General features: G+C 38.5%; 1 protein-coding gene across 18 annotated transcripts in view; it reads right to left on the reverse strand.

The window, feature by feature from the left end:
* Positions 1-12,153, reverse strand: part of CCDC83 (coiled-coil domain containing 83) — a 47,742-nt gene extending 35,589 nt beyond the window's left edge. Inside the window, exons 1-6 of one of the 18 annotated variants that reach the window (XM_070273245.1) lie at positions 11,895-11,970; positions 11,566-11,644; positions 6,394-6,516; positions 3,392-3,470; positions 1,591-1,664; positions 686-770 (exon numbers count right to left, since the gene is read on the reverse strand). In XM_070273245.1, coding sequence (XP_070129346.1) covers positions 686-736 — 51 coding nt within the window. In that variant the 5' untranslated portion in view covers positions 737-770; positions 1,591-1,664; positions 3,392-3,470; ... (1 more) ...; positions 11,566-11,644; positions 11,895-11,970. Of the gene's footprint in view, positions 1-685; positions 771-1,590; positions 1,665-3,391; positions 3,471-6,393; positions 6,517-11,565 lie in introns of all 18 variants that reach the window. The other 17 variants (XM_070273247.1, XM_070273243.1, XM_070273246.1 and 14 more) reach the window with 17 other exon arrangements.
* Between the last annotated feature and the right edge of the window lie 563 nt (positions 12,154-12,716).

Consider the following 12,716-nt stretch of genomic DNA (forward strand, 5'->3'; position numbering starts at 1 on the left):
CAACTGAGATTATACTTTTCAAATATTATTTACATATGCATACTCTGAAAATCTAAAAGAAAACAGATACAGAAATTAAAAATAGAGAACCAGTGTTTTATACTTTGGTTAAATAAGAAATTAAAAGATAAATGTGGTTTCAGAGCTTTAAAATTTTGAACATAAGATCCAGTGTCCACCTGATCTAAATAACGTAATTTGAAGCTGACTTCCTTTGACATTATAATTAATATAATAGGAACAGCAGCACCCTCTTGACACACATGTACAAAAATACTTAAACAGACTACAAATTAATCAATTCCAAGCATTAAAGAAGATAATTTCCTGGAGTACATTTCATCATAATCCACAATTTTTTTTTTTTTTTTAGATTGGCACTTGAGCTAACAACTGTTGCCAATCTTCTATTTTTGTCTGCTTTTTCTCCTCAAATCCCCCCAGTACATAGCTGAATATATTTTAGTTGTGGGTCTTTCTAGTTGTGGCATGTGGGACGCTGCCTCAGCATGGCGCCATGAGCCATGCCATGTCTGTGCCCAGGATCCGAACCCGAGAAACCTTGGGCTGCCGAAGGAGAGAGAGTGAACTTTACAACTTGGCCATGGGGCCGGCCCTCACAATTTTTAAAAGCATTTCTGCCAATGTTTAATGACTAGATATAAGCTTTAAATGTAATACTCACTCTTTCATGATACTTTTGGTTCTTCTCCCTAAGTTTCTTTATTTGAACCATGTATCGTTCTACTGCACTTTCCTTTATCTGACAGCTGATAATAAACAAAGTTAAGATGTGTTACAATTATTTATCTTAGGAGAAATTAATGAGAGAAAATTTAAAAATTAAACTAAATTATTTGAATTGAAATAAAGTATTAAAAATACAATAAAAACCCATTTCAGGATAAGGAACTTTCTTAATTGATTTTGTGTTTCTGAGTATATTTTACTCACTAAAATATATATTGAAGAGACAACTTTAAGCCTTTTTTTATAAATCAATCCCAATTTTTATTTCATAGTCACAATTTTTATACTTTCTAAGTATCTATAAATAATTCAGTTTAAAGGGAACCCAGGGAAGGGCACACAGAAAACATGCTTTCTAGAATTCTAAAAACATTCAGACAAAAATGGTAAACAAAACAGACTTTATAAGGGCAAGCACATCCTCTTGAAATCGTAAGATAACTAGGCATACCTATTGGTTCAAGTTCATTAGTATATCATCTCTTCTACGTATAGTAAAAGTTTCTTTCCTGACACAAATACATTTCTTTAACACCCAACAGACATTTGTTGAGCATCTGTTAGGTATGAAAGAAAGACACAAAAGTGCAGAAAGATTTTGGTATAGGCCATTTGATAGCTATCGAAGTGTTAAGTATATCTCTACATCTCTATTACCCAGTAAATCTTAGAACTTTAAATCTGAGACCAAAATAAGGCAATGGAAATAGCTCCATGTAACCCCCTTGCCTCAACTGAAACCAGAAAACAAAAATATAGCACTTCTGCGGTGTAGCGAACAGAGGAGTAGTTAAAGAATGAGAAATTCTGGGTTTCAGTCCTGTCCCTACCATTTCTTACCTACGTGACCTCAGGCAAATCAGTGCTCGGAACCTCAATTTCCAAGCTGTCAATGGAGATAACAGTACCCAGCTCTACAAATTTTTATAAGGATTAAAATAAGAAATCATATGTGAATGTTTCTAGCATAAAGTGCACAGTAAATTTCAGTTGAATTTGAATCTTACATTCTCAGCCCTTCTCCCAAAACATCATTCATATTTGTGACACTGTCTATTTAGTACAGAGAAAAATAAGCCTCCTTCTTCCAAATGATGAGAAAATGCAACATAAAAACAAAACAAGCAAATCTTTTAGTGGTAAAAAAGCTCCGTTTCGATACTATGAAAGTTGGATTTTAGGCCTGCTTCTCCACTAACTGCCTAAGGACTCGTAACCCATTGAGGCCTTAGCTTGCTCTTCTATAAGTAAGAGAATTGAAGGAGAGGAGCTCTATGGTTCCTTTTCAGTTCCAAAATTCAGCAGTTTACATTGATCAGTGCTCCCTTTCATGCAGTCACATACAGCATAGATTTAATAAGCTGCTATGAGCCTGGCATTGTTTTAGGCCGTACGTAGTGATGAACAAAATCTTCATGATCCTTGCCCATAAAGAGCTTACATTTTACTAGACAATAAAGAAGTAAACACACGGACTTATTCTTTACACCTTGTGATAAATATTATGGGGGAAACAACAGGGTACAAGGAGAACAGTAAATGGAAGGGACTGCTATAGAAAGGGTGGTCTCCACATAATAGTAAGAAATAAGGCTATAGGTAAGTATAAATCATCTTTTACTTCTTATCTAAAGTTTAGGTGTGCAAAAATTTTAAATGAGACTCTTCTCTACCTCCCATTTTTAAGGAGAAAAATAGAAACATTATAAATGAAAATTAACTGAAAAGAGTTTATGCAGATGTGTGCTAATTATTCATATAATTTCTGCAATTATAAATACAGTAATCCTAATTTCTGCATGGGTGGAGCAGGCAAATGAATCTCTAGTATATGGTCTCCATTGGTTGAGACTCAGTCTTTGGATAGGCTGGTTAACAGACTGACTCCCTAGTTTCAGCTGACAGTGTACCTTGGTGATGACTGATCATGCAAAGATCAGACTGGAGACTACATCCAGCCCCAACCCCAGATGTTGCATGGGACAAACTTATACTAAAAAAAAAAATTATTTGTTGTTTATCTGAAATTCAAATTAAATTGGGCATCCTATATTTTTATTTGCTGTATCTGGCAACCTTACACTTCAGCCTACCACCTCTCCCCTCAGAGCAGTTAGGAGCAAACAGCCTAGGGCTTTGTCTTTTGTTCCTTCTACAGTGAGCAGTTCAGAAAGATCTGAGTGACATTAGCAGGCCTCAGGGGGAATGCTGAGATGCCTTAAAGGTTTTGGCAACTTCATCACCCTGCCCCTCCTCCCCCTTCCCCCTCCATCCCCGCCCCGCTCCCCCTGCCCCCCATCTGGAGCATATGGTAGTTCCAGGTCTAACCTAGCCTAGCCTCTCCTGGGAATTCACTTGAACCTCCTCAGGCCTCATAAAGAGATGGATTTACCAGGAAGCAGATGAGGCTGAACTTCAGAACTCCATGCTATTAGTCACTGTGGGGATTCAAGCTTCACTGTTCTTTATATACTTTTCCCTTTCCATATCTCCTTCATCTACTCAGTGCCCTACCACACTACATGCTGAAGCAAGTGCAATGATAAACCAATGAGGTACTATACACTAAAGTAGTTTGAAAAGGATATAGCACTATTTTAAAGCACAATGATATGAAATTGTTAGTAATACAATGTGTTACCTTTCTCCTTCCCTCCTTGTATTATTTAAATGCTAATAATGAGTCAACTTTCTCCCTCTATGCAATTTCAATGAAAATTCTGAGAAGGAAAACAAACAAATTTGAATTCTCCGAAAAAATCTATACTTTTATCTATTTCTTTAACCCATAATCATATCCACACCTATTTCTGTATCTATATTCATACTCATTACAGGAAACGGGAGGGAAAACAAGTATAAAGGAAAAAAATAAAACCACTATTACCTAGAGGTGATCACATTATAGATTTAGCATTGGCAATCTCAGCTTTTCACAAACAACCACACAGGTCCATGACCTTATTTTCTTGGGATAGAGTTCCTATATACATGGAATTAGCTGATCAAAGTGCACGTCTGCTTTACAGTTATTGTTATTACTGTCAATGCTTTGAGAATATTTGAACAACTTATATTTACCAGTGGGTAAGAAAGTGCCTGTTTCACAGTAGGCATTTTATCACTGAGTGTAGTAAATTTAAAAAATTTACTTCCTAAATTGTTGGCAAAAATACTATCTTCTTTTTGCTTTCATGATGTGTCTCAGTCAAAATCCAAAAATATCTATTCAACAAAAAAACTCTGAGCTTGTACTATACACTGGGCTGTGCAAGTTACTAGAGAAACAAAGAGGAGTAAAATACAGTCTCCAAGGAGCATATAGTTTGTTGAGGGAAAGTCAAGCAGAAATTACCCTCCATATTTTTTCCCCTACCTTAAATATTCCCAATGCCTTACCCACACAAAAACACAAATCTCCAAACCACCCTTCCAAATAAATTTGACTTTCAAAAAGTCTACACTTTCAATCCATATCTATATATTTTTATCCACAACCGTATCCACATCTATTTATATATCTATATCCATACTCACCGTAAATACTGGGGGAAAAACAAATATAAACGAGAAAATAAAAAACACCATTACTCAGAGATGATCACTTTATAGATTTGACATTGGCAGTCTTGCCTCTTCCAAACAACTATAGAAGTTCATGACCTTTTTTTCTTTGGACAGATTCAAAAAAAGTGCAATTGTTCAGAAGTCATTTACTGCCTACTATGTGCTCTCAACTCTTTGTTAGGAGCTGAGACTGTATAAGAGAAATTTAAGACGCTGCCAGGGGACCCTTGGACAATCCTTCCTCAGCTAGTGAGGGGGCTGTCTTGGCTATTTGTCATGTGTCAAAAGTTCTGTCACCTGGGAACACATGAAATGAGTAAAGTGCCACTAGCACAGCACAGTACAGCAAGGCCTTGGCTATTTCAGTCCATGAGATTATTTATTTAGTTTTTACAAAGGAAAGAGAACAAAAGCATGGGATGTTCAATTTATATCTTGCACTAGATGATGAGAATTTTTAAATGTTTGCCTCTTTGTAAACCTCTGTTAAAGGGGAGAAAGACTAGCCTCTGGTTGACCCAGAAGAGAGAAACAGCTGCAATTGGATGTCATCACTGTAACCGTGGGAGCAAATTAGGGACCAGGTTCTATTTACAGAGGCTGACTTTTTCTCTGCTTCTCCTAGGACGAGATGAAGGAAGTTTTCAGTTATGTTGAGAAATGAATGCGGGTAGTTACTTAATGTTATCTCAAGTAGAAAATAAAAGGGAACTTTGTTTAAAGTCCCTTCCCATGGGTGTCCCTCTCTTGTGTTCTGATCCATTTACTCACTGTCTTCTAAAAGGAACATATGAATGCACTTGGAATCTCTCAAGAAGGAGACGGATTTTCCCTGAATATTGTTAAAAAGAATTCTCTTAAACTAAGATCCAGTCACCAGTATCACAGGCTCCCCACTTTCAACCTTGTCTTTCTCCAATAAATGGCTTCCTATTCCCAAATCCCAAGTGTTCCACAGGGCTCTGACCCTTGCCTAACCCACCAGAGTCTGCTCTTGCCCTCTCTCCCTCATTCTGCCTTCTGTCAGTTCCTGGACTGTGAAAAGCTCTTCCTCCCCACCAGCGTCTTTTCCATAAGCCTTTCTCTCCACCACTCTATGTCTCCATAACAACTGTTTCTCTTCCAGAGATCAGGTCAAACATCATTTCCTCAAACAAGCTTTTCCTGACTCCTCTGACTCTCTCAAGTCCTTTAGTTATATGGTTACACAGCATCATAGCACCTTAATTATAGCTATGTATTTTTTTTTTTAAAGTTTGAGTTATTGTTTAATGTCCATCCTCCACACTTCATCAGGGCAGGGACCATGTGGTCCTCTTCACTATTGTCCTCCAGTATGCAGCACTTGCCTTGTACATGGTAAACATTCAAGTAGTTGTTCAAGAAATGCATGAATGAAGTATGCTCTAATTTGGGAAAAGATTGACATGCATTCATTCACTCCCTAAGAATTATACATTAAAACACCCACTCTGTGCCAAAAGTTGAGGTTCAAAAGCTCTCAAGGGGCTTATTTTCCATTAGTTGGATAAACATAAACACAGAATAGGTATCACCTCTAGCTTTGTTTCTGCTCCTGGGAGTGAGACATAACAAAAATTCTTATTAAAAATAATTCTCTCTCTAAATCATTTAGTTTTGATCTGTAGCCATCTGGGGATAATGCAAATTGGAATATCTAGAAATGAAAAGTTAAATAAAGAAGAGAAATTTCCTCTTTTAATTCTTCTATAAATGCATGCTAACTATTCTATGTTGTATTTTCAGAGGTAAGCCAGCAAGCTGTTGTGTATATATGGGAGAGTGACCAATAATACAATGAAGAGAGGGAGGGAGCCAAAACTACATTAATGAATGCTGTTTCATAGCTACTACTTGGACTAGACTATAGTCAAAGTTTCAAAAACTTTTAAAAATATGTGCATAGCACAGAGTACAATTATGCCTCCAATCCACCTCCCATCCAGCTTCCTTGACAGATTTTGAGCACATCATTTTCCATTTGGAGTTACATGAGTCTTAACAATGATTGCCATTTACATATGGGAACTTGTGGATTTCATAATCTAAGCTTACTAATATTCTAGAAGTGCTTCGCTGGTAGGCAATTTGACTTCTTTTATTGGCCCATTTTGCACATCCTTTTTATTTGCTTTCGCCGTGTTTTCCATCGAGTTGCATAGCTAGTAAGAAATATACCTGTTTAGAAAAGAGACAGAGGGAAAGTAAATAACTTCTGTCTTTGCCCCTCTACTTGTGTTTACTCAAGATAAGGCACTGCTGGAACTTAATTTAAAACTGGCTTTTCCATTCAGACTGCTTCCCTGTCCCCTGACCTAACATCCACCACATGCTGGGACATCATGAGTCGACTAGCTTCTTGAGTCTGGTGAGTTCTGTGTTTAGCCCAGGTACAGCACTTCTCCACCCAGACCTTCTGAGAGACTCACTCCCTTATGTTCTTCATCTACATCTGTTGCCCCTATCAAGCTTCTTTAAGATCAAGGACTGAACAATTTGACTCATTTTCTTTCTCCACAGTGTGCAGAGTGCACTGCATATAGCAGAAGCTGAATAAATGTCTGTCAATTTTTTAAAAAATTAAGATAAAACAAAAGCACAACTTTCTATGAGCACCAAGAAACTAGGATCCAAAAGAATTAGATTTGGCAAGACTTGGTATAAAGAGCAAATAGAAGCACATATTAAAGTGTTTTTTAAATGGTTAAGAGGTTTACAAATGCAAAATAATAATAATAATGCTTTATTAGCAGTAACTGTTTATCAGCTATTAATTGCTTTTGTATCTATTAAAAATTATTAAAAATAATATTTTTAAAAGGGAAAATCAGGCACATTATTCACAGATGTTTATAGTAAGTAGGACTATTTCATGGATTTGGTATGGGCACTAAAGTTCTTTTCAGATTATAGTCTTCGTTAAAAGATTTTTATCTTTTAATTTCCATTAATCTAAAAAAAATAAAAGTGCCCATCCTTCAGTGTATTAGAGTGTGATAGAAAGAACATAACCTTTGTAATTATTTGTTAAAATGACCGGAAACTCCATGAGAGTGGGGATAATGTAGTTCTTGTGCGTTACTGTATTTCCCAGCCTAGCACAATAGATGCACAATAAATCCTTGTCAAATGAATAAAGGAATGGATGGATGAATAAATCAGGCAGATGTGTTTTAATCCTAGATCCACGACCTATTATCTAACTGACCTTCAGCAGGTTACTTAATCTTTTTGAGCTTCAGTTTCCTCATCTCTATAGTGAGAACAAGAATCTTATTCTAAAAGCTGTTGTAATGATTAAATAAGCTAATATTTAAGGCACCTAGCATAGTGTCTGACATATAGGAAAAGCTTAATAAGTATCATGTCCCTTTAGTTATAGCTCCAGATCATGCTTCTTCAAATTTCAAGTAGCTGTAAAGCAGAGGATGTCTGCCTGCTGCCAAGTATGATGCTGTGGGAAAGACTAATCTATGTGGTGTGCTACTGTCAACCTTCCTCACTGATGTGGATCACTGAATCCACAGTCTACACAGATCATTCAGATCCACAGCAGAAAAACTCTCAAATGAAAACACACTTTTTCCCTGTAGACACGCTGCTCACACATCCAGACCTCCAGTGAGGCTCAGTCGTTGTGTCTGAGACTTTTCTTTTCTAGCCAAGTGTGCTCATCTCCATGTTCTAACAGATTTGAGTATAAATGAGTGAAAATATACTACAATACTTTCCAACTGAAAACTACAAAGGAGACACAATAAAAAGATTTAATATATTAAGACAGGGTAATAGCTTCTCAGATATGGAATTATTGAGAATAATGCCATAAGCTACATACCAAAATGTCTCATTATACCATCACAGTTCACGGAAACTTATCAGCTAAGAAAAAAATTGCTTTCTTTTGTTTCAGATGCAGAGTTGAATTTCTATATTATTTTGTATTTTAGAATTAACCTGCGCGTTGCACGAAAAGCATGCTGACAAGTGTTTCATTTTACAACAAAAAATTACTATTTAACTGATTTTTTACTATAAAATTATTTAAAAGTTAAAACAAATGTCGACATTAATCTCTCATTTTTTTTCCTGAGTCATCTGGAAGAGATCAAATGTTATGGTTCCCACCTGCAGTACCCATCTGGTACTGGAGGAAAAATGACCTCACCTCACTCAATTATCTCAGTTACCTGGCTCTTATGTTTTCAACTCTCTGTCTAATGTATAATCAGTTACCTAACTGCAGCTCATAGCAAAGGAATTTAATAAAATATGAGTGAAAATGTGGATCCATTAAGCACAAATGATTTATGCATAAACTATATTAAGATTGTTTCACACACTTTCCAGAAAATTAGTAAGCCAGTTGACTGCCTGCTTAATAGTTGCATTTTTGTAATAAGCTAATGACATTACCTCAAAAGGTACTTTTGCATTTGATAATATCCTACAAACAATGGGGATTTTCATAAACGTTTACAAGAAGATACGGTTTCTGACCACCTAGCGGATTTCTATCTCAGTAAAGGGTGAGAATAGTAGAAAAAAATATTCACAAAGTAATGCAATTATTGTCCAGGGAGGTTTCACTTGGAATAATTCCTAACAAATGGACACCTAATTTGTTTGTCAATAACTGCAAACATCTGTTGAGTGCCTGATCTGTGCGTGGCACTTTCCCTGGCCTTTGGTTATAAAACATAGAAGAGGCAACATCGCTACTTAGACTGATATGAAGATAGAAGCATACTCCAGCAGAACTTTAAAAAATAATGAGCAACTTTAAAAGACTTTAGCAAAATCGTGCAGATAATGAATGCTACAGAGCTCTTCGCCCACACTGTGACCTTTTGTGCCCGCCTGTTTTTCCTCTCCCAACACTGTTCGGGCGTTCAATAACATACGTCACCGAGTCAGGGCAGGTGAGGAGGCTGGGTTTGAAAGACTCAGGTCTCCAGCCTTTTCAGTGTCTATTCCATAATCACCTTCTGTCAGAAAATGTTTCAAAGAATATTCCCCAAATGCTTCTCAGTGAAAATTAAGAAGTTTGTTTAGTAAAAATGGATATATAATAGCCATCTTCTTCAAAGGTACTGCTATCCCATAATGCTTTACTTGATTCTGCAAAATTACCCAAGAAACAGAGTGCGTCCCTTCCAGCGCAGTCTCAGGATCCTGGCTCAAAATCTAGAAAGCTCCTAATGACCTTTTTTCATGACTTTGTGGGGCCATGAATGTGTAGAAATCTCTTAACGATTCCTTTCATAATTTTGTGGAGGCTGGGAGGGATGGCAGTTCTGCCCTAAGACCTTTCTGGACATTTGGAATGGACCCTGACATTTGTTAGCTAATGTTTTATATAAATGGTAGACTAAAATGGAAGATATTTATTTAATAGCATTAGTAAGACCAAAGTTCTGAGTAAGAGTCCATCAGGGGTTGAGGGCATGATTTAGTTAAAAGATCTTTATATGAGTGTTGGAAGTCTTGAAGTCTAGTCCCGGCTCTGCCATTAACTTACTTGTGTAAGTCTAACAATAATAATATTAACCATAATAATGCAATACTTCCAAAAGCCTTTGTTAAAGAGCAATCTAACTTAAAAGGAACACATCTTTAGTGTGCTGCACTATATATTTGAAAACGTTCACAGCACTCATCTTCAACAAAATATAACTCCTTTAATACTGAATAGCAACTAACCACTTCAATAAACCCTCATCTTTGGGAATTCAAAAACAGATGTTGGCTCATAGGCAAGCCTCTCCCAGGGGCACAAACTAGATGTTCAATAAATGTCTGATTTAAATAATTGATTTGCAAATAATGCCTGCTCACTTTATCCATGGTCATATTTATCTGCTCATAATGTTGTATATACCCTAATTTTAGAAAGTAAAATCACTTTCAAATTCTCACTTCTGCTAGAACACATTTTTAACACAATTTTTAAATGTTCTAGAAATGATTTCCAGCATATGTTAAAAAAAAACACACCCAGAATTCATTTAAAGCTTTTTAGTAGTGCTGTCACCTAAAAGTTAGCTTAAAAAATTTCAGACCTCTTTTTGTATAGGTTATATATATACAGCCCAAAACAGCTTTAAAATATAAAATACAGCCAGTTTGGAGATATGTTAAACAATCATATATTCAAATCAAGGTATTTAAAAATATCTGCACGAACGGCATTTTCAACTTTCACTTGCATGATTGATGATGTGCGTTACATTAGCATGTATTTTCTTTACCAATACAAATCCTTCGGTCAGTGGCACATTTTTGAACCACATATTCCCAAACTGTATTGGACTCTTAGCTTAAAAACTCGTCTATCTTCTGATCCAGAATTGCTAATAACAAATAGTTTAAAATGCAGCATATTACACTAACTTCTCCAGCAACCAGAACTACATTTTTTCCCAACTCCTGCTGTCCTTCAATTTTAGAAATACCAAAAAAGAAAAAAAAAGAAAGATAATCATGAAAATAATATTGTGAGGATAATGGAAACACATGCAGTACTTTCATACTCTGTCGGTGGAGAACGAAAAGGTTTCTCTCTGTCTTCAAAGAGCATTGGTGAATATAAAGAAGATCAACTGGGGTGGGGTGTTAGGGGTGTCGGTAAGGAAATCCATGAGCAATTATCACACACTCTCATAAATATCCAGTCTTATTATTTTCCTTCTCTGCGGTCACAGAAATCTTTCCTTTATTGTTTCTTAAATGGGACACCTCCCACCTTCCAAACACTTCCTCAACTCTCTCTGCCCAGCAAAGAATTAATTACGGAGTAAGGGGGGGGGGGGGGGAGCAGAGAAAACGAACAAGGTACTATACAAATCTAACAAACTAATAAAAGAAAGAAACCAAGTGTCCTGGTTAAAGGGATGTTGCGGCATCCAGGACAAGCGGCTGAAACCAATCTATGGATTGAGGGGGTGGGGATGAAAGACCATCGACAACACAGGAGCGCTTAGGAAGTCCCGGCTGTGGGAGGGGCTCTGAGATGGTATTGAGGATAACCTTGGACAAGTCTATAAATCTCTCTGACCCTCAGTTTCTCTTCCATCTTTCCTATCTCCTGTCGGGGTTATTAATGAGGCTCAAATGCTTTGGGAAAATTTTCAAGTGGTAAAGCCCCATACAAATGGAAGGCATTGTTGCTTTACTGAGTATTTACTGGGTGCTAGAGACTGTGAGGGCACCACGGAGGTTACAAACCTGAACCAAATTCAGATCCTGTCCTCCAGGAGCAGAAGATCTAGAAAGACAAAACAAAACAACGAATCCAGGGGTTCTACTGCAAGGAGGAAAGAGAGATGGGTTAATATTCTGACCAGATCAAAAGGTTCTCATAGGCTCACCCCTCCCAGCGGTCCCTAACGGCCCAGGAACAGCGCCCAGAGGAGGACTCCAGGAGGGCGCGACCCCAGGCCCATTGGGGCAGACCAAGCCCCAGGGCTGGTGGGGGTGGGGCAGAGATGCTCGTAAAGTCTCGTCAGAGTGGAAGGAGTCAGGGGCCGAGCGAGGAGGCCAGCCAGTGTCGCGACCTCCCCTTGACGGCTTTCAGGTGCGGATACACGGCAGTGGGCTGGCAGGTAGCACTCCTGTCGGGCTCGCGGGCCAGGTCCACCCACTCAGCCGCCGCTGCCGCCGCGCCCACCGTTTCCAAGGCGACTGGCGCGCTGTGGCTTCCTCTCCCACCATCAAGCACAGCCGCCAGCGGCGGGCCGGGCGCGCTCCCTGGTGGCCGCACGGGGAAGAGTCCGGGCTGAGGGCCCGCGCCGCCGCCTTCCTCGCCGCATATCTTCCACCGCCGCGGCTCATCCTGCTGATTCCGCAGAACGTGTACGCGCTCCTTGCCTCCCTCTAGTGGCAAACCGGGAAGTGGCGAGTTGTGTAGAGACATGACAGGCGGGTTCTGTGCTGTGACCGTGAGCTGGTCAGTTTCGTCTCTGGGTCTGTTTCTTCCTCTGTAAAATGAGACGTCAAAATTGGTCAGTGGTTTTCCAACAACTCTTAAGATGGAGAGAGGGCTGCGTGCGCGTGATGGGGGTTCTGCCCGCCTCTGCCCCGTTCTGTCCCTTTCGCCACGGCAGCTTTTCTTCTTTCTGCTTTTGTTCTGTGTAAGAGGTCTTTTGGGTTTAGCTCCAGATAGAGTTGCAGATCCCTGGACTAAATGCTTGTATGGTAACTTCCAGCTCTGAAAGTCCTTCATCCTGCCTATTTTCCTTTTCGCTTTACTTTCTTGCTCCTAAACCTCAAGAAAACCAATATAGATTCCATCTTTCCCCTCTTTCTCCTTTTCGCTAATTCGAAGGAAAAAAATATCACACACCTACAACCTTTAAAGTTCTCCCTTTCCTCTCCTG

Source organism: Equus caballus, chromosome 7 (genome assembly GCF_041296265.1).
Source record: "Equus caballus isolate H_3958 breed thoroughbred chromosome 7, TB-T2T, whole genome shotgun sequence".
Classification (NCBI taxonomy): Eukaryota; Metazoa; Chordata; class Mammalia; order Perissodactyla; family Equidae; genus Equus; species Equus caballus.